At 40.8% G+C, this 27,735-nt stretch overlaps 1 protein-coding gene across 1 annotated transcript in view; it reads left to right on the forward strand.

The window, feature by feature from the left end:
- TUSC3 (tumor suppressor candidate 3) overlaps positions 1–27,267 on the forward strand; it is a 125,611-nt gene extending 98,344 nt beyond the window's left edge. Inside the window, exons 7-10 of the mRNA XM_060278821.1 lie at positions 247–310; positions 11,875–11,949; positions 14,376–14,466; positions 26,791–27,267. Coding sequence (XP_060134804.1) covers positions 247–310; positions 11,875–11,949; positions 14,376–14,466; positions 26,791–26,806 — 246 coding nt within the window. The 3' untranslated portion in view covers positions 26,807–27,267. The remainder of the gene's footprint in view (positions 1–246; positions 311–11,874; positions 11,950–14,375; positions 14,467–26,790) is intronic.
- The last annotated feature ends 468 nt before the right edge of the window (positions 27,268–27,735 follow it).

The raw sequence follows: 27,735 nt of genomic DNA on the forward strand, positions 1-27,735 counted from the left end.
TTTAGTTATCTCCCATACTGGTTCTTTGGCTTTAAGCAAGAATTTAGAAAGGTGCAGCTCTGTAGCCATGCTTATGCACCTCTGTCATCTCTCTGTATTACTTTGTACTTTGTACCCTGCTTTTGCCAGGCTGGTTTTTATTTGCTTTTAATTCTATTGACACATATCTTTAGTAATTGTATCCTTTTAAACATCCTTTGTATTTGCTAATCTAATACTTACTTTCCCTTTCCCCCCATTTCTCAGAGTTACATACATGGAAGCAGCCAAGCACAATTCGTTGCAGAGTCTCATATTATACTGCTCCTGAGTATCCTTCAGATGTTGATGGATGGAACAAGGCAAGCTAAGCAGAGTCTGATGTTACATGAAATTGCACTGACAGTGAATATCACTGAGGTTTTGAACACGTATTGCATTCCCTGCCTATTTGCTATGTGTTTAAGATGATGCCCAATAGTTTTAAGGGGTTTATGTATAGAGAAAGGTAGATGTTTTTGATGTATACTGCTAACTGGTTACCTGGTACTGTGTTGGGTATTGTTTTCCCTTTGTAACAGAAGCCAACTATATTGTGTTAAACTATGGATCAGCTCAGGATGTCAGCAGTGATCATCAAGTGACAAGATAATCATTTTAATCTTTTGCTAAACTTGCCATTATTGCAAGGGTAGGGAACCAGTTGCCCTCCAGATATTGTTGGATTGCAACTCTCATCATCCCTAACAATTTGGTGTCTAGTAACATCTGGAGAGAGCAAATAGGTCTTCCTCTATCACAGCAAAAGATTATTCCTAGTTGAAATGTGGAAGCAAGTCTCATTGGAAGCATATTCCCCCACCCAACACGCACATGCCATTGTTCATCTCTTAAGTACTCATACCTTCTCCAAACAAATGAATGGGTGGATAATAATAATCAATAATAATTTATTATTTCTACCCTGCCCATCTGGGGTATATATAATCTACACACAGTGATCATTTTGTACAGGGATTCTGTTCCTGTCCCCCACGCATGTCAGTAGAGCATGCTCCGCCCCTCCCCTGTTCCACCCCCATTTCACCCCCATTCTGCCTTCTTCCAGGTCCGAAAGAACCCGCACGTCAGCGATCATGTGTCAATTGGACAGGCCTAAAATTGCCACCGCCTGTATACACCCAGTTAGAAAACAAAGTCTATATAAAATGAGATGGTTGCACATAAGCGCAACGCCAACTCCAGGCTCTAAGGGCCTAGACCCATTTGAACGAATCCTTCTCTTTTAATAGGTTCATCAGTCAGGTAATAAAGTTGGCCGTATGGTTATGCTCCCCATTAGCAAAAAAAAAAAACGTGAGGCAATGCTTTTTGATGCAGAGAAGTCACTATGGTGTTGACATCCATCTGTCTCGAGACACAGTGGAGTGTGTTTCTGGGGGTGAAGTCAAACAGCTGTGTTAGCTAGCAGCACCAAAGTGACCTCCTCGGGGCACAAGCCTGGGCAGTGTGTATTGAGGTCCTGGGTCATCATATTACATTTGCAGGAGATTTTAGAAGGAATTATCTTACTTGTATTACAGAGTAATTATAACTGATTGTGTGTTCTGCCCAAGTTCCCATATTAACCTATGTCTACCACAATGTTCCTAGTACCACTCAGAAAATCTGAGAGTTCCTTATGTTTTGCTGTTTGCTGTCAAAACTTCCCCATTTTCACCATTAGTAGTATACATCAGAAATGCTACACAATTTGAGGATGGTATGGAAGATGGTGGGGGTTCCAGTGGATTCTGGTCCTCATACAGGATTCTCTCTGAGAACTATTTGCGGTATTCACTACTGTATTGGAGACTGTGCATGGAATATTCTCTGACTCACCAAAATGTATGGGGAGTCCATGGTTCTGTGGAAGTATGGATGTGTTAAAGACAACTGTTGTTTTATGAAACTCCTTTGTGTGCTGTTGTTTTCACCCCATGAATCGTGCAGACAGGTGGTAATACTTCACAACTAGCAGTTCCAACTTCATACATTACCGTGAGTGGGAAAAATTAGGGTGAGTGAATAGTTCCTGATCAGCAAGTGGTAGTCTCAAGGCTTCCTTGATGATTGCAGGTTCCCAACATAGATTTTCAATTAGCTTCCAACTTTTACCAGTGTTTCTAATTCAAATGCTTCTGTCTCTTTGAGTGGATAGAGGATGGTCATCAAAGGACCCTTAAACAAATTTTCAACAAATGTCATCAGGCTTACAGTAACATTCAAAGCCAAGTTGCCAAGGAACCTTTCTTTACTGGTCTGACACATCCTTCTCACAGCTTTCTAGTTTGAATAGAGGATTTAAACTAGCACGTCCCACAAGAGTTTTTGAAGGTTTTATTTCATGGCTCAGTACTGTCAACTGAAATTTGTGATGCAAAGAGTTTATGCAAGCAGTGTGAAGTCTTACATATGGATTTTTAACAGTTACACTTGGAAGAATTTGTTTCCATTATCCTTTATGTATCAGCAATAATTATTAGCTGTGCTGTTGTTTCTGTTTGCCTGTTCAAAAATATTTGCAGTAGAGAAGAAAGTAACAAAATATCAGTTTCCCGGATAATGCTATTGAATTTCTCAGTGTTTTATGAAAAGCATATTGTTGAATTTTAATATGCCTTTTGCCTTGTCTCCAATGGGAGGAGACACCCCTCTCTTACCAGACTGGCCCTGCCTATAACTGAAAATAGTTGGGATCCTTACTTTGTTCTTTTTCAGCCTTTCTAATCAGCTTGTGATAATTATAAATTTTTAATTTTAACTTTTGGTACTTGATTGTGTTTTGTTTCACTTTGCTTTATTTTTCCTGTTTTTTCAAATGTAAATCACTTTGGGGGCCCTCATTTGTCCCAAAAGGGGATAGAAAATGTTTAAGCAATACTCCCTGTCCATAAATGGCTAGCACTGGGAGGGATTTTGGGGTGGCAGCCACAGGCAGGTGTGTACTGTTGAGCCAACAAAAGTGAGCAGAAGCATTTCAGCTTTAGTTTTCTCTGTAACATGTTTGTGCACAGCGCTTCTCAGGTAGTGCAAGCTTACTTGTACGATGCTATCCAGGCACGGTGCCGTAAGCTTACAGGGATTGCCCTCCCGCTTCTCCTGCCTTTTCCATCTAGCAGGTTTCTGTACAATATTGAGCATCATGCCTCTTTCATTTACGTCAAAGTAAATCCAGGGTAATTCTGTCAAAGTGTATTCATTTAGGCCTGTCTAAAGCTTGCTTAAGGGATAACAAGGCTCAATAAGTCAGCTTCCTTATTGCACAGCAACATTTTGGAAGGCAAACTTGCCAAAATGTGGATTCGGTTCCCAGGAAAGGAATAGATGGGATTCCACGCCTTGGTTTATTTTACATACAGTGCATCCAAGGACAGATATCTTCAGGGGAAGAAACATTAATGCTGAACGCAGTTTGAGAATTGTTTTTAGATTTGGATTGCTTCTAATCTGTCATTATAACCACAGTGTAGTGCCATTTTTCCTCAGCATCTGTTCTCATTTATCTTAAACTGGCAAAGCCCTGTTTTCCTTTCTAAGAGCAACAGTAGCTTGTTATCAGGTGCAATTGAGAATGAAGCTTTATGTACTGTAAACATATTTGTCACCCGCTCAGTTGGATGATCATTGCCTGAAGGTGCTGTATGTAATTTTCACAAATAATAGTTTGTGGTTTTAGGCAGACTTATATCAATATTTTGGCTGCCCTGAGTAGCTTGGTTTTGGAGGGGTAGTGCTTGTTTTTTTTGAAAGCCATCAATAAATCATTCCAGGAGCTGAGATGCATTTGAGATAGACTGAACTATATGAAATAAAACAGAATGACTGTATAGAAACAACTGTTACATATTTGTTCCAGTACCAATATTCTTAGAAGCTCACCAAAGACCTTAGTTTGTGCAATCAACATATGTTATCATCTTTCCATCATCAAGTGGTGGTGACAGACATTGTAGGAAAGAAAGAGGGGGAGGCATGTTGATATTCACGAAAGTAAGGATGAAAGCACTTTTTTTTCTATCAGGAAGCATTCAATTGTATTTCTAAACAGTGCCTTTCAAAAATTACTCTTTCTCCTGATCTTGTAGCTTGATTCAAACTTTAATACTTGGTCCTAACTACAATAAATGGGGAAAGTCTGTTTTAAAACAAACATACATTTGGAGTTCACATTTGGAACATAATTTCCTCCCCTACTTGTCCTTGATATTTCAGCCTTCTCATTATTTGAATGTCTTAGCAAATGAAGGAAGGGACTGTTGTTGTTTTTTAATCCTCTCCTCTCATTCCTCACAACACATGCTTCGTCTCTCCCCCCCCCACACACACACCCTAGAAGTTAGATAATATTCCTTTCTACTGCCAAAAACCTGCATCTATTCTCCACACATTTTTTACCCTAAGCTTTTCACAATGCTTGCTTAGGTTTTCTCGCACCAGAATGCTGAAGATTAGCAACTGTAATCTGTGCTGTTTTCATACTTGCTGTTGCAACAACATTCCACTTAATGCGGCTCAAGTAATAAATATTTTCTTTATCAAAAGACTTTTCCATTTAAGCAATGTATTTGCTTGTATAGCAAGTGATAAACCTGAAGGTCATTACTGTGGGGATTTACAATAACCTGCAGGGTTCCTCCTTCCCGCTCCCCAATAAGTCTTTTCTAAAATACAGTTAATGCAGATAAAATGTTGGTAACCAAGCTACGAAAACTATTTAGTTTACTAATGAGGTATTTTAAGGTCAGTTTTAACACAGAAGTGTCTTGCTGCATAGGCTGAACTTCCAGAGAGTCTGGGTATAAATATTAGTAGCGTTGATAGCACTTAGCTAATATAAACTTTTTAAAAAAAAAAATAGTTCCTAGCCCTTGAGAAGCTTCCAATGGGAGAGGTAATGGATAAAAGGAAGCAGGTAAGACTGATGAGTAGAATATGAGCGAGCAAACATATATTGGCATGTTTGGCTAACGTAAGACAACATAAGAAGTTGCCCTATATCAAGTCAGTATTATCTAAACCAGTGTTTCTCAAACTTGGATCTCCAGCTGTTTTTGGACTACAACTCCCATCATCCCTAGCTAGCAGGACCAGTGGTCAGGGACGATAGGAATTGTAGTCCAAAACCAGCTGGAGACCCAAGTTTGGAAAACACTGAGACTGGCAGAAGATCTCCAAGTTCTCTAATCAGAGTTTCCCCCACCTCTTCCTGGAGATTCCCAAGGATTAAACCTGGGAAATTTTTCACCCAAAGCATGAGTTGTATCACTGAGCCATGGGCCTTCTTCAACTGAAAATGAGCCCAAGGCTACTCAAAGCTTAGTTCTGAAAAGGATTTGAAGGAAAAGAGAGGAGTATAGCTGTGCAAATGTTTTGAGGTGACCTTCTGTGTATAAGAGACAGTAAGGGAAAGTGGGCAGTCATTTTTGGGTGTGGCAGGATTGGAAGAAGAAAGTTTATAGCTGGAGGACAAAAGCAACCCCATAAGAATGGTCAAACCAAATAAGCATCAGAATATGGAAAATAAATAAATAAAGGAAAAGATAATGGAGGAATATGCTTTTTCCTTAGGTGACCGTATACTTCCGTTTTCACTTCTCTGAAGTGTGGACTACAGAATATTTCTTTCTTCAGAGAACAAATCAATGTTTTCTCTCCTCTACTTCACATACTTGAAATTTTTAAGTGTCATTGTAATCCGTGTCTCAACTTTTATTTTGGGTTCTCATTTTCAAGCTTTTCAAAACCTATTTTCTCCAACCAGTTTGATTGGCACCTTTCTAAGTAGCCCAGGTGTTATCTCACCGAAAAGGAAAGATCTGAAAATCAGTGGTCTATCATCCAGTCAGCTGTAGTTCCATCCTCTGCTTGTTGTAGCTGGACTGGGCTGAAATGGATTTTAAAACCTTTACCTTCACGGGTCTGATGGCTTTAGATAGAATATCAGTTCTCAGCTTCAGAGATCATCAGAAACAGTCAAGCTTCATAAGAGCTTATATTGAGGGTGGTTCCTTTAGAAAAACAACATCCTTAAGTTTACTGCTTAATATTTCCATTGAATTATGTCTCCTGATTGGTGCTAAAGACAGGTGACAAAGGCCCTTGTTTTCAATAATTACACTTTTCTAAATGGTGTAGAAAATGACTGAACATCTGATTCTTCAACAAGTTGATGGTACATCTGGTAGTTCAAATGTGATCAGTGTCAAAGCTGTTGAAGAAGTCAACACACACACACACACACACACACACACACACACACACACACACACACGGAGGGAGACAACATTGTATGCTGACTGCTCTTAAACTAAAACAATATTAAAGTTCTGTGCAGTGTGTAGTTCATTGCAAGCTATTGCTGGGCACAGCCTTTGACTTTTCAGCGCTCTGCACCAAACCTCCCAACAATTTGCAGATCTGTGAACTGAGTGCCTAGAGAGGAGCGGCGGGTTGAGACAGATTGAGCACTTGAGTCAAGCCTGAGTGCACTAGACTATCAGAGATTCAGAATTTGAAAGAAGAGCTCTAAAGCTAAGCAAACATTGCACAGGAACAAATTCTAATGACTAGTCCTACAGTATGTTAAGCTGCAGCATTAAGGAAATTAAAAAGTGGTAGTCAAAAGTTGCAGAAAGTGCTCCAGTAGGTATTCAGACCTGATGCGCCTGGCTTATGACACAATACACCTGTTAATTGCTGACCCATAACTGTTTGTCTGAGTGCCACTGGGAATCTTTTTTTTTCTGTATAAGAGGGTGCAGAAGAGGCCTCAATTATATCAGATCATTTCTAGGTGGCTGTTTCACAATGGTGTTCCAATTCTGTTGAATTACTAGGCAAAATAGCTCTGTTGCAATTTCTAGCATTCAAGGACGTTGCTATCCCCAACCCCCGGATTCTAGCAGAGCATCAGTTGGGATGCGAACCACTTCCTATCTTCTCAGAAAGGAACATTCAGGTTGCATGTTGCTAGGGGATGGTGTATCTCCCATCTCCACCATGCTTAAAGCCTATCATATTAAGGAGTCTCCGGCAGCATATAAAACCAGTTGTTTTATAGTTCGGGCTGTAAATGTGCTTTCTACTCCCAGCTGGCCAGAGTGCTTTTTGTGCCTTTCTTGGCAGGTACTGGATGGTGCCAATCATGGTGAGAGAATAGACTGAGCAAACTGACAGCTGCCCTGTGGAGACCTAATTGACAGGTTCCTTCAGCCGCTGCTCTTAGCTTGCTTTTTGACATCAGAAAATGGCAGGAGCTTGAAGAGGCTTAGCCTGGAAGTTGCTACTGGCGCCTAACTCTTGACATGCTGCAGTGCCGCCACGGCACACTCCTCCCAAAGGATGCTGCTATCTCTTGAGCCAGTGCCAGCCATTGCTGAAGGGGGGGATTATGCAACTATCAGGAGTCTCTGAGTGTTGGGAAGCTGGCAGCGTTCTCTGCCTCGTTGGCCACGCTTCCAGCCGCTGACCTCTTCCACGGTGCCAGGGTTTGATAAATGTTGGTAATTATTACCCTATGAATAAATGGATTCAATAAATAATGGCCTGGTTTAGATTCGAACCCACCGTGGAGCTTTAGATTTAGCCCAAAGCTCATCTTCTAAAAATTAAAATGGGTACTTGAAGTGGCCAACTCTTAGTGAGCCAATGGCCTTTTATTTATTTATACGTTCGTAATTTATTTGCTCGGGATATCTCGGCTCAGATGTAGCATCTGGTTTTTCAGTGAGATTTTACTTTTTCAATTTTCCAGCTGAGTTGCCTGAAGGACAAGGAGGCCAAGTGTCTGCCCGTTTACATACAATGAATGAGCAACTCTGCCAGTTTTATTTTCCTGCCTTTTTAACTACATGGCCAGAAGTGCCAATGCCCCTTGCATTGCTGAAGGTCATTTCCTTAAGTTTTTGTTTTCAAATGAAACAGTGGCTGATAGCCAATGTGAGTCAGTCATACCCAGGGTAGGCCTGTTGAAATCAATAGGCCTAAGTAAATCTCACCATCTATCTGATTTAAGTAAGTACCTCTGGTTCATAGCCTACCTTTCAACCCCAACTTAGATTTCAGAAAGAAAGCAGCTATCTTTTAAGGACTGGTCCTCCCATTACTCTGCCCATTTCTGGAAGCAGATTTTGGAGGAGCAAAATCCTTCTGAAACTTCCTCCCCAGGTATTTACAGCTTCAAACAAAACATTGGTTCTGCAAGTGTTCATTAATGGTCAAAAACTTGTCTTCTGTTGCCTGCAAGAGGACCAAAGTTTCTAAAGTTTAATGGATGCATTAGAAATCTTCAATGCATCAGTGCAGCTTCTTACAGGTTTTCAGATGTCCCCACCACTTCCCCAAACTCTTTATTTTCATTTTTTTCAAATGTCAATTAAGCATCTATAAAGCAAGCAAGCAAGCAAAATGTTGGGTGATGCTTTTAAGCCAAATTAGGCAGATACAAAGGTTCTTAGTCACTGTTGCTAAACAAGCAGAAGGAAGGAATGTGAGACATTTCCTGTATCTTCCCTGCTGAGTAAATTTGTTCCCTTCCAACAGGAGCAGCTTGCAGTAAGAAGTACAAGAACAAAGGGATTGGTGCCTTGTGGATCTTTAATAGTTGAGTGGCTGGCGTATATTAAGCAGAGTTAGCCTTTTCTAGTATGGAAATACAGTTGTGGGGAAAGCTTCACCTGCTCACTTCCTGCCTGTCAAGCATTGTCTTCCTCATGTATGGCATCTTATTTATTTTTAGTCCCTGCGTAGCCACTTTTAACATTCTGAATGCTGGGGGGGGGGGGGATTGCTGAGGATGAAGTTTCAGTCCAAGCTTCATTTGGATGAACTTTAACTGAAATAGTTTGGTTTGTAAATGCATAAACTGGGACTGGGACTAGTAAATTCCTTTTTGATCAGGATGAACTAGAACGAGTTCCTTTTCAAAATCAACTTTCCAAGCACTGCACCTGCCTAATGTCAGTAGTCAGGAAGTTCCAAGTACCTCCAAAATTCCTTCCCAAGAGTCCTGTTTTTTGTGATTGATTTAGTGCCGCAACAGATTATCAGGTGGGTGTTGGGGGTAGCTTTCCACCCCTCTTTAAAAAACAAATAAAAGCCTGCAATGGTTAGTTGATTGATTGATTTCAAAATGTTTTGAACTGACAAAAATGATCCCAATTATTAAAGTGGCAGGTTTTTTTATAAAAAATAAAATAGGAAAACTTCTTATAAACATCGCAGATGGCATTGTGGGAGAGAAGGAAGTATGTTGCCTGACAGTGATGTGTGCTGCCACAGCACATGTCTATCATCTAGAATGATTATTGTTTTTCATTAGCACTCTTGCATTTTTTCCTCATAGCAAAATCATGTACATTTATTCATTTTGAACGCACACAATTAATCAGCTAAGGCAGTAGTCTGTGCATACCCCCCCCAATACAATACAATACAATACAGGGACAATCCGGAGCCAAACCACTCCAGATGTGACCCCCCCCAATAAAAACCAAATCAGGGGCCTTGCACAGTCTATAATTGGGATTTAAAACCCTGATTAAGCATGCAGTCAGAAGGGGAAAGCATGCATACTTCCTTGCGTGCGTCTCTTTCTTCCTCCCTCTTCTTGCTGCCTGACTATCCTCCCCTGCAGATTGCCCTGGGTGTACCCGATGCAATCTAAGCCTGCCTCAATTCACTCCGGCTGATTGTGACTCTACAAGTCACCCTGATTCAACTCAGAAGCTAGGATTTTGCTGGAGCCAGTTCATAGCTCTAATAAGTGTGTGTGTATGTACACACATTTAACCTGGGAATAAATCCCGTTGATCTTAATGCAATTAATTTTTGAATAGACAAATGTAGGATTGCACTGTAAGTGTAGGGAGACAGACCAATCTAAATACATGAAACCTGGAGATTCCTGTGTGCCTTTCCAAATACTTAAGAGGATGTTGCCTGCTTGTTGTTGTTTTTTATATATATAAAAAAGAGTGCCTTATGAATTTTGAGTTTCAGTTATCTTTTTTCCTATTCCCTGTAGACCTGTCAATGAGACTACATAAATTAAATATAGAGAACAAGTAACCCTGTCAATTTCCTGATACAAACTGGAAAGATAAGTAAAGATGGTATGCCAAAATCATTTCATGTTTGGTGGGGAGAGGGACAGAATGTGGACAGCACTGTGATTAGAGCCAAACATACACGCAGAGGAATTAGCATTGACAGCATTTGCTCTGTTATGAACAAAAGAATTCAGTTATTTTTAAAAGTTCTGTAAAAAAATTCCTTCAGTAGCACCTTAAAGACCAACTAAGTTTATATTTTGGTATGAGCTTTCGTGTGCATGCACACTTCTTCAGATACACTAGAAACAGAAGTGTCAGACCCTATATATATACAGAGGGTGGTGGGGGTGGGTGGGAATGGGAGATGGGCTGATGGGAGTGGTAAACCTGTAGATGGGTGTTAATGGCTGCTGATGGCTGCAATTAGTCCTGGGCTGAGGTGCCCTGGGCTGAGTTCTGATAATCTTCAGTGCTACAAGAACTCCTCTATTTCATGCTTGCCCATGGCCCCAAGCTGGTTGGTATTTTGGGGTTAGCATGGTTGAGATGACTTATTTTGAACTTTGTGCGTGATCCAACCAGGCTTTGAACACTTTAAAACCCTGCTTGTTTCAATCAAAGGGAGTTGGTCTACAACTCCCACACAGAAAAGTGGCAAGAGATATTCAGAAGTGGGAGCATAACTCACTTCACCTTTCCATGCCACATTCCCCCCCCCCCCCAGCTCTTGGCAGTCTTTTAAGTTCACTAAACTAATTTAGACATGCTTTCTCCGGTGTCATTATGTGTGGATGTTGTGTTCTTAACAACTACAGACTCATAAAAAGCGGCAATACAAAACTCCTAAAGTCAAAAAGTGCACTTTAGTTAATATAAGGTGTTTACAGTGAGCGTGGTGCCCAGTGGATAATTTTCATTTAGTTACTACAGATACTAACAAGGCAATTAAACAGAAAAAGAAAAGAGGCTAAATTTTAAAATGGTAGACCTTCTTTGGGGGGGGGAGGGAAAGCTAGAAATGGATACAGCTCCCATGATACATCAATTGTATGTCGACTGCTTAGAACAGATGTTAATTACAGTAGTAACAGTTGCTGTTCACGGATACGTTTTCAAACAATTATGTGAATGGCTTAGGATTCTGGCAAATTAGTTAAAATTATTTTATCATTATGTGCTTGTTTGCATTTGTAAAAGCTAGCAATTAAGAGTCTAAAAATGGCTAGTGAGTGAAAACACTTGCCGCTGCAATGATTTTACTCTGTTCTTGTGGCACATTAGACAGATACTATCCATCTTGCAAACACTGGTTGGGAAACAGCATACTGTGTGCTATCTAAATGGCTTTAGTATGCATCAGTTAATCAGAGAATTAATGTAATTATTTTTATGCACCCCGTATCTGTCTCCTGGCGACATTCATTTTGTACAACCAGAATTGTTACATCGGTTTCCAGACATCTCATAGGTTTGCAGGCTTTACGATACTTACCTAATTTAACAAAGCACCATTAGTGTACTCGGATTCATTTAATGCTTTTGCTAGTCTATTCCAACCAGTTACAAAAATCTAAAAGTAGGTAAGGGGGGAAATAACTCTGAAAATGTGGAAGATACATAGAAATAATCACTAGTTAATGCATTTTCCTCTCTGAACAGCTCTGTGAACTTTTACAATCCATACACTGAATGTAATTTACCCTCTTTAAATCATAAAATTGATAACCCAAGTTTAAAGATGCACTGCTTAGCTTTGTAAGACTTCCGCATTTCTATTGTTTCCTTGACAACAACGATATAGATGCTGCTATCACCATGGGAATGGTTCTTTTGAATGAAGCTGCTACCTCCAAAGGAGATGTTGGGAAAAGGAGAAGTAAGATCTTTAATGTGGTTGGCCAATTTATTGTTGCTGTTCAGAGATTCTGATTCATGCTTGATTACCGCAATCCACGTGGAAGCTCACAGATTCTCATCTACTTTCATGAGCACTTGCAAATGCATTTATTCATTTGTGAACACATTGGTGTGCTTTTGTGAATAGGCTTTTTTCTTTCCTAATATTATTTAATGACACAGACAGGTATCCAAATAGCTGCTTGAGGTATGTCTTTTCAACATCAGCTTGCATGAAAAACAGAAGTCTAAAACTTTGTTGCACCCCTTGAACTACCTGTGCAGTTCATTGGATCCTAGCCCTGTTTGTGTGTGTAAAAGTGATGATGTTACTAAATAGGAGTGATTGGGTAATACAAAAAAATAGCATGTTTTCCAGATCGCTTTCCTCTGAGTTCCTGTTTAGGGCTGCACTGAACATTCTTCTGTTGGGAATGTTCAGCTTGCAATAAATGGGAAGAGGCAAATTGGGAATTATTATTATTATTATTATTATTATTATTATTATCATCATCATCATCATCATCATCATCATTATCATTAGTTCCTCGCCCATCTGACTGGATTGCCTTGCCTCAGGCACTCTGGGCAGCTGGGAAGTGGGGAATGCGTACATGTTGGGAAGAGGGATTGTCGTGTAGCGGCAGCAGAGTTTTGCACACAGACACACAATGTCCCCTCCAGAATGATGTTATGCCATGACTGAGCAAAATTCCAAGATGCATTGTGGGGGGAGATGGCAGTAGGGGCTGCCACACACCCATCCCGATTATGCCCATTGGAATGATGTTCTGGGATAAGGCTACCTCATGGCAGCACATTGCTCCAAGGGGACATTCTGGAGAAGAAATTGTGGTTGTCAGAAGGTGGCCACCAGGAGCAGCAGTGCTGCTGTCACTACTTGTAGTACAGCAGTCCCAAAACAAAGGTAAGAAAATGTTGCTCTTGCTACCAGCTAATCCTCCCCAGTTTGTGAATAATCTCCACTCCTCCCTACCCTTACAATGCATGCATGCACATACATTTATTTATTTATTTATTTATTTTTATTTTACAATAATACTTTTCAATACAATCTCTCTCCTTATGTAATACATTTTGGCTTTTTAAAGCCATGACTTCCTTCAAACCTTCCTTATGATTTTCTATTTTTCGATTCAAATTTCTGCATTTTCACTACTTAACCGTTGCTTTTATACCACAACATCCAAAATATATCATTAAAATTTCATCTCTGCAATGATTTTTATATCTTTACTTACAAAGCTTCTTGCAAATCCTAACATTAACATTTAAGCAAGAGCCTTGCAGTCATCGGTACCCATGTAAAATATATATCTAACCAATGAGTGGTACAAAACCCTAGTGAAGGTTCTGTATGCAAAAAGTGATGCTTAGAGCACTGAGCCTGTATCCTACATTTTCAATACCGTACAAAGTAAACTGATCTAGGTTGAAGAGAGCACGTTTATGAAGAGTTCTGTTGCACTTCATTGTGCTCATGTCCTGCTTGTAGATGTATGATGTCATGTGTACCCTGTTTCTCATATTTTAAGACATACCCATAAAATAAGCCATAGCAGGATTTTTAAGCATTCAAGGAATATAAGCCATACCCCGAAAATAAGACATACTGATAGGCGCAGCAGCAATGCCGGCCGCGGCAGGAGGAGGAGGAAAAAAAGTAAGACATCCCTTGAAAATAAGCCATAGTGTGTTTTTTTGAGGGAAAAATAAATATAAGACGTGTCTTATAATATGAGAAACACGGTAGGACATATGGGCGGGGCCAGAATTAGGTCCAGAAGCGCCCCCCCCCCCCCCGGTTAAAGCCTCTTACCACCCTTCCAGTCTGAATCATCCCTCCATGCCTGCAGTTGACTTCTAACATCCCATTCATGCATCTGCTAATTCAGTGATTCTGCTAATTATTTTAGTTTGGCGCTCAAGTGCATCTGAATTGGCTGAGTCAGCCAGCTCTTTTCAAGAAAAATTACATGGCATGTGGATGCTGTGAATTTGCCAGCCTGTGGCAATAAATAACTAACATGTGCTATTTTTTCACCTGTCAGATGTAACACACCTGAAATGATGTTCCCTGAAATATATAATTCAAGTTTATTGCTTTCTCTAACAAGCTCTGGGTACCCTGAGAAGTTTTGTAGGTTGCCACCTTTAGTTCCCTTTTTTCTTTTTAAACAACAATTTCATTGTCATTTGTGATAATGAGAAAAGATAATCTCTTGAAATTCTGTTTTTTTGTAAAAGGGTTACAATGTTACCTCAAATGATATAAGGATGATGCCTAGAGACATCCTAGCTAACCTTGTATATTTCAATATATATGTGATTGTACCTAATATTGAATATAACAGCTTTTTGATATTGATATCCCCCCCCCCCCAGTTATATGCCTGGTGGGACTGGGTCTTGTCGTTTTCTTCTTCAGTTTCCTGTTGTCGATATTCCGCTCCAAGTACCATGGTTACCCATACAGGTAAGTCACAAAAAACCGTATCCACGCATATCACCTTTTTTCAGCTATCTGCCTGCTCCCAGCTTTCTACTTTGAAATAGTGAACAGGTAAATTCTACTGGCATCTCTAGGGTTTATTTGGATTATCGCTGCATAAGAACATGAGAACAGCCTGCTGGATCAGGCCAATGGCCCATCTAGTCCAGAATCCTGTTCTCCTGAACAGCTGCCTGTAGGAAACCAGCAAGCAGGATTCGAACACAAGGGCGCTTTCCCCTCCTGTGGTTTCCAGCAACTTCAAAACACACACTTGCTGCATTTTGGTTTTGAAGGGCAGTATTACAAGGCCCTGTACAAAGCTAAGCAGTAAATAAAAAGTGGGAGTAAAGCGCCTTCTTGCAATGTGACATGCACCCTGGTGTATGAAACAAGGAAGTGCTTAATCTGCAAAGAGGGAGCTTGTGTAGTAGCTGGTGCCAGCTTGTATGTAGCTGAACTGTGAAGAAAGCAGTTTCATCTTGTTAGTCATACCACATGAAGAAGTCTTCCTGCTTGAAGGTGCAACTGAAAAGGGGATTTCCAGGTAAACGTTGTATTCAGGTACCAAGCCCTGGCTTACAATGTTGCGAGGACATAGGATTTATTTTAAATATATTTTTCTGCAAACTACACATTTTCTAAAGCATTTTGATAAGCTGAGAACTGCATTGCAGCATTCAGAGACGTGCAAAATATGACGGTATTGCTACAGTTCAATCTAAATATTAGTCTGGGAGGTATGGACTATGTTTTGGAGTTTGCAAATTACTGATGCCTCAATTATCCTAGGCTCTGCTCATGAAGTCATAGGTTTTCCAGGTGTGTTCTGGCCCCATGGCCCTTAAAGTATGTGAACGGTGATCAGTTGGTGAATTCAGAACGGTACATGCTGGGTAAAAATAATGCACCATACTTAACTGAAAAGTGTAACTTTGCAACACCCTTTCCCGTATCTGGAAACCAGCTGTTTGCTTAGAATGCTTTCCCCATTCATAGAGGAAATTAGCTATAGCTTCTGAATAATAGAAAGCAGCATTGCACTATTACAGAAATGTTCTCCTGCAAGTTTCTGCAGAAATGTGCTCTCATCCAAGTTTTCACAGCAGCAAACATGAGCAGTATCAAAGAAAATGGAGCTGTCAGGTATTCCTTAGGAAATCAGAAAATTATAGTACAACATAAAGAAATCCAGTTGCTCCTTAGTTTAATGCCACCTGAGGTATGGAGCATAGCACAGCTGAAAAAAAAAAATAACAGGTTGGCTGTTTAAAAGTTTGCAAATACCACCAAATTCCATTAAGATTCTGTGCCTGCTACAACTGATGATGGTGGCAAAATATAAATGCAGTATGAAAACTGTAGACAGTTGCCACACTGTAAGTTCAGAAGACTTGAGTATGCATGTGGCATTCTGATGAATTTAAGTTGCAGACCAGTGCTGCTGTGTTAGGGCCAACATTCTGAAAATTATACTCCCATTCATACCGATTTAGGACCTTTTCAGGACAAAGCGAACTGTTGTGTAGGTTTAAGATGATTTACTATCCTAAAGCAAGTACAGGGGGCTCTGAATTTGATCAGAGCAGTAGTTTGGGGGTAAGCTAGTGTTTTATCTTCACAATTTTCCTGATCTAAATTGCACCTTGAAGCTTCTATTAGCCCTGTAGGGTATCTGTAGTTCTACTTTTCTCCTTTGGGGCAAATAGCAGCTTGGGGAGAAATGGTGCAGTGAAAAGGGGTACTGGGCAAAAGAGTTAGCCACAACTTTCTCTTCAGAGCCACTGATGTCGAGTCCCGTGATTGTTTTTAAAGCAATTTAAAAGATATGATAGATTTCTTCCATCACATGGTGATTTGACTCTCAGTTGATCAAAGCAGCAACACATGTCCATGGGATCCAAAGATCTTCCAAAAGGTTGTTCTGAGGAGAGCATATTTTCCTAGTGTTCACCGCATAATAGATTCTTGTTTGGAAAAATGTGATTTCTCATGCAGATTAAAGATGATAATCACAGATTGAGTGTTGAAACAAGACTGAATGCATTTATCCGTGAGCACATGTGAAAGAAATAGACCATCCCTAACAAAGCCTGACTCACAGCTGGGGGCCAGAGAAGGTTTCAGGCCCTCGTACTACTAGGCAGTAAGAGGTGGTGGCAGAAAAACACTTCTGTTTTTAATCTGCTTAAGTATTTGAATAGTATTTGAAAAGGGATGCTACAACAAGGTTCCAAGAGAAAGAAAAGGACCACACACCACAAGTGGAAAAACAAGTATGGGAAGAAACAGGGCATCAAACACAGCTCCTGTCATCACTCTCTTAATCAAACATTAACCACCTCTGTTTCCTTAAAACTATGGAATCCATGAGCTGCTGTTCTCTGTTAATACGGTACAAATTCATTTCAAGTCTTCGATCTAGAAAGATGAGGGGACTACATAAAAGACCATGCAAAATATTTATATCTCCTTCCTGTCTCTTACTAGCTCTTCCTTGAATGAATATTTTCAGCTTGTATCTCTTTTTATTTTTAAAAAAATAGAATCAATAAGCAGCATGAAATATTACTCATCTGCATTTTCAGAAGAGCTTTTCATGTGTGTCAGAGTTCTGTACTAAAAGTATTGGAAAAACTCGGCGGGGTGGAAACATAATTTCTGCAACATCTTGATACATATGTTCTTTGGAGAGCACTCTGAGAAATGGTTCTGTGGGATGTATGAGTCTGAGAGTGGTTGGACCCTGCATTCAGATACTTTTTGCAGCCAAACCAGAAGCTGAAACCACGTTGAAAAAAGATTCAGAATATAATAATGGTACGAAAGGGTTTATTCCCACCATAGCCTCCCCACCCAAGATGACCACCAAAGAGAGGCAAACAGCCAATAGTTAGTGCTACCCAAATGTCTAGGAAAACAAAAATGCTGAAGGAGTGACAAAGTTGGGACCAGGTGAGCCTACTTAGGAGAAGCATTCAATTCTCCATAAGAAGTGGTACAAAGAGCAGGGCATCAGATGATCCTCTCAGGGTCCAAGCAGATTCATATGGGAAAGTGGTGAGCAGTGGGGAAGCTCCTGCAGGGGTCTTAATTTGGATCATGTAAGGTGTGAGGCAGGTAAAGATGTGGCTGCAAAGGTACAATAAGGAGCTTTGCAATGTATTCTCGGTGGTTCCTTGGCGAGCAGGGTTTGTATTCAGTGCCTTTTATATTTGGTGCCAAATGCAAGCATTGCTACTGGTTCTGCTCAGAAGCTCCCAATCAGATCTCCTGAGTGGCATCGATCCCTGTTGAAAGCAGGGTTGGAGTTTGTGCTGATCGGCAGTGATTTCCAGCCTTTGGGATCCAGAGCTTCTGGCTGGTGCTGACTCTAAGCACTGATTCAATTGGCTGGAATCTTCCCTCACAGCGCAGCTTAAACACACACCACACTGCAAAGAAAAAGTGGGCCACCTGACATCATGGGGATAGCAAGCAACCCCCTAGAGGTGGGCTGTGTGTTCAGGATCCAACCCACCAGGCTGAAAAAGTTTTCAGTGCAGGGCTCCTGGACCATATGAGGCTTTAAAGGTCAAAAACAGCACTTTGAATTGGACCCAGGAAAACTGAGCTATAGCCCTCCTTTCAAAGCAAGTCTTTCTGCCATTGCTAATCTTCTAATGGAAGAACAAGGTTTAAAAACTTCTGGTTTGCACAACTTTCTGGCTCACAGGAGATATCCTGAACTCACACATTTGATCATTCCTTTGCTCAGTTCACAACTGACTTGACCTGTGCCCCTGGAAATTTGTTGCATTTTTTAGACTTCTTACTGTGGCAGGCACCAAACTTAAAACAAAGAGGCAGTCTCAGAATTGTTCTTTATCTATTTTCTTACCTTCCCTTCTTTCCTAATCAGTTGGGTCCATTGAGAGGAAGGGGGAGAGAAATTCCCAGTAATATTTTGAGGCTCATTTTGAACTTAATTCATATACTTTTTTTATTAAAAGAGAGAGAGAGAGATTATCCTACTCATTGATTTACAAGTAATTTGAATGGCATATTCAACGGTTAGTCTTCACGTGTGCTGTCTGGAGAATCTCTGGTGGCTAGCAACACAACAGCCTTTACACCTAAATTTACTAGCTCCTGAGTCAATATTTTATTACTTTTCTGGCCTAGTTACCTGCTTCAGTGCTGTGTTAAAGTCATCTAATATCACACCCTTCTGCCTGGGGAGTTTTTAACCCAACTCTCTGGGGGGTATTATAGTCCCTGAGCAAAGCATTGCTGGATTCGTTAGGCTCTTCATGAAATCAATTTTGTCTCCTGCAGTAATCATGAGTGGCTGTGCTACAGTCTTGCCCCTCTGCCTGTTTCCTTTAGGTTAAATCTCCTCCGGGCATGCATGTAGCTTGCATTATTTTTAATGAAAAATAAATGTCTGTGCACCAAACACAACAGACAGAACTGAGACACCCCGTGTTAAAGAGTATCTTGGGGATTATAACCATCTCCTTTTGATGTCATTAGCTGCTCAAGCAGAACTTATTTACTGTTATTATTCCTTTACTCTACTATTATTACTTTACTACAGCTGTTGCCTTGGAATAGGCTAACCTTTGTTCACCAACCACATTGCCAGGCTTCCATCTCATTTAGGCTGGGGGACCTGTAGCCCTCCAGCTATTGTTGCACTCCAGTTCCCATCATCCCCAGCCAGCATGTCCATTGCTTAGGGATTATTGGAGTTGGAGTCCCAACAGCATCTGTAGGGACACAGATATGTCAACTAATTCCTCCTATTCCAAGCCTGACTACAAAACTGGACTACTAGACAGGATTTTTTAAATTATTATTTCCCACCTGCTTCTTCTGTACCCAAATTGTATTCCTGCACCTTTCAAAAGAAGAGAGAAGGTGGCCTGAGAACTCAAGGGATGAGAGGTTTACAGCTGTAGGGCAATCACCAAGGATCTCTTCTAGTGTGACGTGGTTGGAACTTGTTCTGTGAACTGCCCTGAGAACTCTGGGTGTTAGGGCGGTATATAAATTCAATTTAAAAAATAAACCTGCTGCCGCACTGTTCTACTAATGTTAGACACCCTGTTAAGGTTAATCCCCACCTAAGTATTGCCCCTTTTGGGGAGCTTAGGGCACCACTGGCATGAGGAGGCGGCACTTTGTCATCTCACATGGCTTGAGGCTGCCGGGTGAGCCTTGGTACTAAGATAAAGTGGGTTACAAGGATGCTTCTCTACATGCTTTTGGGTTTTTTAGACTTGATGCACCTGAATGGGGAAATGGACTCCAAGCTGTGTGAGACCCACAGCAGTTAACATTTTAAGGCTTTAAAAATCCACAACAACGCATGCTTGACAGATGAAGCCCCATATGATGACCATGTTCCCTGCGATCAAGAGAGAGCTCGTTCCCTGGTGGTTTGCTCATCTGCTTCATCCTGCCAACTAGTAAGAATAGCATTAATATGCATCAGCTACAGATGAGTGGTGAAATGGTTCTAAATGTGGGCTCAGAGCGTCACAATTTGCTGTTAGTTACTCAGCTCCAACAAGAGTTGACCCTCTATATTATTCGCCAGGATGGGATCAGTCCTAAATCACAATGTCTAACTGTGAAAATGAGTTGACAAGAACTCCACAAAAGACATCCACCAGATGATGCCTTGCTCTCATTCCAATGGAAACATACTAAGGAAAACTGAATCTTTCCATCTGCATGCGTTTAAAAGAATTGATTATAAAGAGAAATTGGAGGCTGCATGCTGAAAGATGTAGACCCCAAAACAAAGTTCACCCCAAGGAGCAAGACCACAGATATTTAAACACCTTATGTGTTGCATAACACCAAACAGCCATAATATTTCCTGAAGCAGCATGCATCAATAAAGGGAACAAAAAGCCAATTGTCTTAGGCCGCACATCTCCACGAAGTGATATGCTTTGAAAATGAAATCAAATAAAAATAAATCAAGAGTGAAAGATTGTGAGGGAGGTTGTCTATCATCCCCAGCCCCTGGTTTTTATACATGGCCGTATACATAAAAATTGTAGGAGGATCCTTTATTATGTCTATGATGGTTTCTCTTGCTTTTGATCATCTAAAGAAAAATGAGCCAGAAATGGCAGCGTGAGAAAGTTGAGCCTGCAAATGAGGCTGGCTTTCTTACTTTTTTTCTTTTTAAGTGCTATGTAAGATAACTTCACAAACTCCGTGGTGCAAAACGAATACCAAAATAAAGATAACGTAAGGTAAAATGTATACATTATATAGATATGCCCCATGAGTTCTCTTCAATAAAAAGTTTTCACCCTATCAAAAAACAAAAACAAAACGAGGGGCTTAAATGCTCATCAGGGCTTCTGTAATCTGAATTATATAGTCATAGTTTTGAACAGGAATTTTCAAAATTTAAGTCTACTCTGAGCAAGAGCAAGTCTTGAAAGGCGCTGAGCTTCCTGTTCATCATTTCACTCAGACCTTATGCATTTGTTTTGGTCTCTGTTGCTTGGGTGTTGTCCCTCTGTTATGCAGCCTCTTTTCCCAGACATACTTTGTGTTCCCACAAATGTCATCAGTTGCTAACACTGCCTCACATCTAAAGCTCTATCAGAATTGGGCAAAATACAGAACTGAGATAATCCTGATCCTATCAGACATTGCTTCAATGCATTTAGATCAAGGATAGATAAACCTATGGCCTTCTGGGAGGAGTTTGGATTTGAATTCCCAACTTCCCTGACCATTGGTCAGGCTGGCTGGAGCTGATGGGAGTTGAAAGTCCAACAACTTCTGGAGGACCACAGGTTCGTTGTCCCCAATTTTAGTCACACATTGGGAAGGGAGCAGGACCAACCATCCCCTGAGAGCACGTGCCCCAGCTCTCCCCTGACATCTACATATTCGGAACAATATTTCCAAATGGGACTCTACAACCAGCAGTAGGCTCTGTGAGCAACATTTTCCTTTACTAAAAATAAGGATGCAGTGAGAATTCTGAGATGCAAATCTAACCCACAAATATTCTCAGGAATCTCTGTATTTGAAGAGCTTCAGTCATACTAAATATGGTTGCTTATACTGTACAAGATTTGTAACTGCCTGAGAGCTTGAGGCTACAGGAGAATTAGATAGTGTCCTATCAAAGCTGAGAGCATACAAGTACAGTACCTTGGACAGTTCTAAGGGAGCCCTGCTGGCTAAAAGCAGTCTCCTACTAAGCTAGCTCCAGAAGTGTCAACAGGAAATGTATTTTACCATCTGCTTCCTAATTTGTATTGAGATTAAGGGGGGAAATAGCTACCTGTTCAGTAACATAAGCAGAATCACTTAAACAGTAAGATCCTAGAATTTCAGTGGTCTTCTGGGTAGAATACTTAATAAAGAATCAAGTTCTCTCTGGACTCCTTGTACCAATTACAATATAAAATGATGTGTTTCACATATTCTGTTTCTCAAATTCCACAGTAACAAAGACACCCCTGAATCTAAGTAGTTAGCAAAAAAGAAAGCAAGACATTGTGCTCTCCTAGTTTTGTAAATAGCTAATGTCTGCAACTATGGAGTTCTGGTAATTCCATAATTTGGAATATTATTTAAGAATAGTGGACAGCATTAATGCAGTTCTCAGATGGTATAAATATAGGTTTGTTAGCCTCTGGATAACAGAAATTTGAATCTCCTTTATGTTATAATACCCAAAACCTCAGTGGGGAAGCCAAGCATAAGTATCTCCTTTTTCATGACCAGCATTCCCTGGCTTAGGCCAATAAGTGCTATAACTAGAAGGGCTGAGGGAAAATGCAAGTGCAGACATTATTTCAGGGCATTTATTCAAGCTTTACATTCATATGCCCACTTCATGATATAAAGTTGCATTCCCCACACAGAATCATATGTACAAAATCTTCCTTTAAAAAGATAGATTGAACCCTTCCCAGTTGAAGATTGAATGCAGTAATCCATATGTAAACTTAGCCAGTGCCTGATCATCTCATCTGTCTCCCGAGAAATCTCTATGTGGGACAAGAAGCTACAATTAGAACTGCACATGGAATAACTGATTGGTTCAAAATTGGGAAAGGAGTACGACAAGGCTGTATATTGTCTCCCTGCTTATTTAACTTCTATGCAGAATTCATCATGCGAAAGGCTGGACTGGATGAATCCCAAGATGGAATTAAGATTGCCGGAAGAAATATCAACAACCTCAGATATGCTGATAACACAACCTTGATGGCAGAAAGTGAGGAGGAATTAAAGAACCTTTTAATGAGGGTGAAAGAGAAGAGCGCAAAATATGGTCTGAAGCTCAACATCAAAAAAACTAAGATCATGGCCACTGCTCCCATCACCTCCTGGCAAATAGAAGGGGAAGAAATGGAGGCAGTGAGAGATTTTACTTTCTTGGGTTCCATGATCATTGCAGATGGCGACAGCAGTCACGAAATTAAAAGACGCCTGCTTCTTGGAAGAAAAGCAATGACAAACCTAGTCAGCATCTTAAAAAGCAGAGACATCACCTTGCCGACAAAGGTCCGTATAGTTAAAGTTATGGTTTTCCCAGTAGTGATGTATGGAAGTGAGAGCTGGACCATAAAGAAGGCTGATCGCCAAAGAATTGATTCTTTTGAATTATGGTGTTGGAGGAGACTCTTGAGATTCCCATGGACTGCAAGAAGATCAAACCTATCCATTCTGAAGGAAATCAGCCCTGAGTGTTCATTGGAAGGACAGATCCTGAAGCTGAAGCGCCAATACTTTGGCCACCTCATGAGAAGACTCCCTGGAAAAGACCCTGGTTTTGGGAAAGATTGAGGGCACAAGGAGAAGGAGACGACAGAGGATGAGATGGTTGGACAGTGTTCTCGAAGCTACCAACATGAGCAAACTGCGGGAGACAGTGGAAGACAGGATTGCCTGGCGTGCTCTGGTCTATGGGGTCACGAAGAGTCAGACACGACTAAACAACAACAAACTTGGCCAGCAAACAAACAAACACCTGTGGCTTTAAAACTTTGAATAGGTGAAGGAATAAAATGGTGACCCTGGTGTGGGAGGGCTTCTTGGCTGAAGTTAGCAAATTCAGTAACTCTTGTTGCTCTGACCAAGAATATAGTCTCTTGAGGGAACTAGAGTCAGCTGTAGGCTACGGTAGGTTTGGCCTCATTGGAAGAACTGCCTGGGAGGCCAAAGGCTGTTTTGCATTTATGGTTGGGGAGATAGGAGTACTGCAAGTAAATCAGGGGTTGTGGCAGGACTGTGGCCGTCAGCAAGGAGGGCCCTGAATAAACTACTAGCAGTTCTTCCTACAAGGAAGAGGCCTGAAGCTTATCTTCATCAGAATTGTCCACCACACACTGCATTGTCCTTGGGTCATGACAGTAATAGAATGCTCAAAACATTAGTTTCCTTAAAAAGAAGGAGGAAGTTCTTCACCATTGTGGTAGTAGAGGAAGGCATCAAATCACATGAAGAGGTCAACACCTTTGCTCTTTAAATTGGACCCCTTCTCTCTGCTTCTGTATGATTGAGTAAGAATGTGGATTTTCCACTGCCATATGTAATCAGATCTTCAGTCCATATAATCAATTAGTGCAGGCTGAAACAGACATTGAACTTAATTTTCCTGGGGGGAAGTCCAGCTTTTCTGAAATTGCATTCTCAGTTATGTGCTTCTAGGGTGCCAAAAATAGGGCACAGTACTTTGAAACTGACTAATCAAATATTTAAGATTTGTTCATTGCATGTATCCTTTGACTGCATCACTCTTGTTAGAATATTTGAGAATACCACAAACAGATTGCAGTATACATTGACAGACCTTTGCTGTTTATAGACACAGAATTATATTTGGGGGAGGGGAGGAGGATGACATGATTATTGCTACTGGACTGATCAGAGATTGTGATGTGTGAACTTGATACCAGTTCATCCAACTGCATGCGCAAGGAGGTTAGGCTGCTTTGGAAGGCAGAGGAATAGATAGACTGCCCATAAATAATCAGTAGAAAGATGTAATCATTGTTGGACCAAAGTCGACTGTTGTGGTCAGATTCTTCTCAATGGAAAGGTGTGGGAGACTCATTGTTAAAGCCATAAAAAAATTAATCTGCATCTCCCTGCATGCAGCTGGGTGCTGGGCCCAAAGGTGGAGGAAAAGAGGCAGGTCAACCACAGATGAATAGAAAAGAGGAGCAAATATCTTGTGCTGCATTAGAAATATGAAAAATTCATACCCAGAAACTCACTTCAGATTTGTAATGTTTATATAATGACACCATAGCTCAAACACGAACTATTAAATGATTACTCGGAAAATATCACGTCACACAACAAACCCAAAGCAAATGGCACATGCTCTTGAGATGCAAAACCCATGTGTACGCATTGGATCACACTAGGATTAAGAGCTAGACCCTTTGCATACATTGCATGCCAGCCAATCTAGATTTGCCGTCCTGGAAGCAGCAGCCAATCCTGACATTTTGGCAATCATGCGATTTATAAGCAGTTAACTTGGAAATCTGACTGCAGCACCACTGCTTCACTTAGGATTCTTCTTAATGTCTCTCCCTCTCTATTTCACTCTGGATTTGAGGGGAAGGTGGGAAATCTTATTTGGTTGTGGAATGGAGCTGGTGGATTCGTTTTTCTGACTTCCATTTTTGAATTCCCAATGCTACAATTGTTATGCATGTGTCATTTGCTCTTCCTTCAGGTATCCATTACTGCCATTTATTTACACACACACACACACAAACACACACCTCTTGGAGGTAGCAGTCCATGCCCATTAGTACTTGTGCTCATTAAATCACTCCTTTTTTTGGTTAATGGAAAACACAGCCATTAAATTTAACTGCCCGATCACATCAGCATTCCATTTAGTTAAAGCATTTGATAGATTAGCTGGAGGTTCTGTTTTACTGAAGTCTGTTTAAAGTGCTGCACAATGCCCACCTGTTAACTTCAGTTAAACAGAGCCTGCAGCTAATTTTCCCTATGCACAATCACATGATCATATAAAGGGAAAGAAATTGCTTGGAAATTTTTATCTTTTATTCATCCCTCCCACATGCCTTGGGGCTGCCATTTCTTTTTACAAGTTTACAGATATGCAAATTGCATGGCATGGTCTTGTAAGTGTATCTCACTGGGGATGAATAGCCAGCTTTCTAGAGCCGCTTTCTGATCTCTTCAGGGTGAAATTATGAAACTTGTCTGGCCTTTTCTGGCATTAATATTACACCGCTCTCAGGGGACCTCTTTTTCCCCATATGCCTGTCTCAGCAGGGGATTTTCAAGGACAGAGAAGGAGCTTAAATGGAACTGCTGCCCTTTACTTTTTGAAAGGGGGGGGGGGAGAGAGAGAGAGTTTTAAGATTTACAGTCAAGTCAGTGGTATTCCTGCAAGAAAAAGAAAATCAGTGTGGGAATGTGGAAGGAAATCTGCACAAACGTAATTGTGACTTTCTGCCAGTGGAAGCGCACCTGATTTTCACCCTGTGCCTCCCAAGAGCTCCAAAGGATTGGAGGACCTCCTGAAAGGATGGGATAGGGCACAGAAGGCTGCAATAGATACAGGGGAGTGGTGAAAATCGGGTGCCTCACCCTACCGTGTTTCCCCGAAAATAAGACACTGTCTTACATTTATTTTTCCTCAAGAAGACACACTATGGCTTATTTTGGGGGGTGTCTTATTCCAGCGGGAAGGGCTCCCTGCGGCGCGGCATGGCTGAGGGCAGCGAGCTGTTGCCAGGAGGCGCCGCGTCCATGTCTTAATTTTGGGGTATGGCTTATATTGCGGAAATGCATATAAATCCTGCCATGTCTTATTTTATGGGCATGTCTTATTTTCGGGGAAACGGGATCTATAAGAAATGTTTTTCCTAGCAAAAGCTACCATGGAATTTGCTGCCTCAATGATAGCTGCTTTAAAGGGGGATTCGACATACTCATGGAGGATAAGCTACCAGTCAACTCTTATATATTATCTCCAGTGTTGGTCTCTTGGGATTGAGGTGCTTGGGAGCAGGAGCATGAGAGGGTACTGTTGCAATTGTATCTTGTTTGCGAGCTTCCATAAGAATCTGGTTGACCACTGTGTGAAGAGAATGCTAGACCAGATATGACTGTGGTCTCATCAAGCAAGGCTCTTTTTTGGACTTGTGTGTTATTATGTATAACACACAAGCATACACACACCCGAAAAAAGGGTGATAAAACTCATTTCCAAGAGCAAGAAGCCAAGCTACATGTGCACTCCCCCCCTTGAATTTAATCATATTTTTTTGTTCTTTACAGCTTCTTAATTAAATGAATTCAAGTGGGATTCACATAAGGCTAACGTTTGCTACGAAGATAAGCAGCTTCTGATAGTATCTGCTTACCAACATTACATTTCTTCAAGAGTCTTTGCTTGGTTCATCTGCTTCCTGTGATAAAATTGCAGCATTTGTGTGCAGAAGACAATTTTGTTTTTGTACCTTATTACCAAAATGCTTCATCTGATTTATAATGCATAGCAAACTTTGAATGTCTAAGTGGAAGATGTGATAAACAGAAATGAGTGGGATATGCTTGGTGGTCCCCAATTTAAATAAAGTTAACTTTAGTTGGAAAAGTCTTTTTGATGTTGTTGAATTGCAGCTGTATTGACTTCTGATGAAAAAAAGTCAACCCATTTTAGAATATGAAACTGTACTCTTGTGGCAGAAAGCAATGTAAGATTTTGCATAATAAAGAAAATGAATGCTGAATAAGTGCTGAAGACTGCAGAGTGCTTTGTTAGCATGCATTCCATGTCAAAATGATACTGATTTCAGCTGGTATTCTTCAAGACCCAAGAGGGCTGCATTTTTTGGAAATTGCAAAAAGAGGGAAAGTTTCATTTCTGATCATTAAGAATCATAAAAATAGAAGATCAACAGATACCCAACCATATTGGAGCATTACTGGTTGCTGTTTCTTCAGGAGACGGAAGACCCATACCAGCAACTCCTTTCTCATGGATCCTGGGATGTGTCAGTGCAAATTTGCTCCTGTACATCTGCAGGAAACTCCTTTGGGTTACATAATTCCTTCAGGTATTCCCCAGTCAGCACTGAGGATACAGGTGTATAAAATGTGGCAATGAAATGCTGCCATGGCCTCCTGTATTCTTCATAAGGAAGCCAGCTCCTCTGTCCACTTTAATTATGATGGGAGGGTTGTTTCTGAGTCTGTGGTGGCATCACATCCTGCCATAGC

This window comes from Zootoca vivipara, chromosome 9 (assembly GCF_963506605.1).
Source record: "Zootoca vivipara chromosome 9, rZooViv1.1, whole genome shotgun sequence".
Classification (NCBI taxonomy): Eukaryota; Metazoa; Chordata; class Lepidosauria; order Squamata; family Lacertidae; genus Zootoca; species Zootoca vivipara.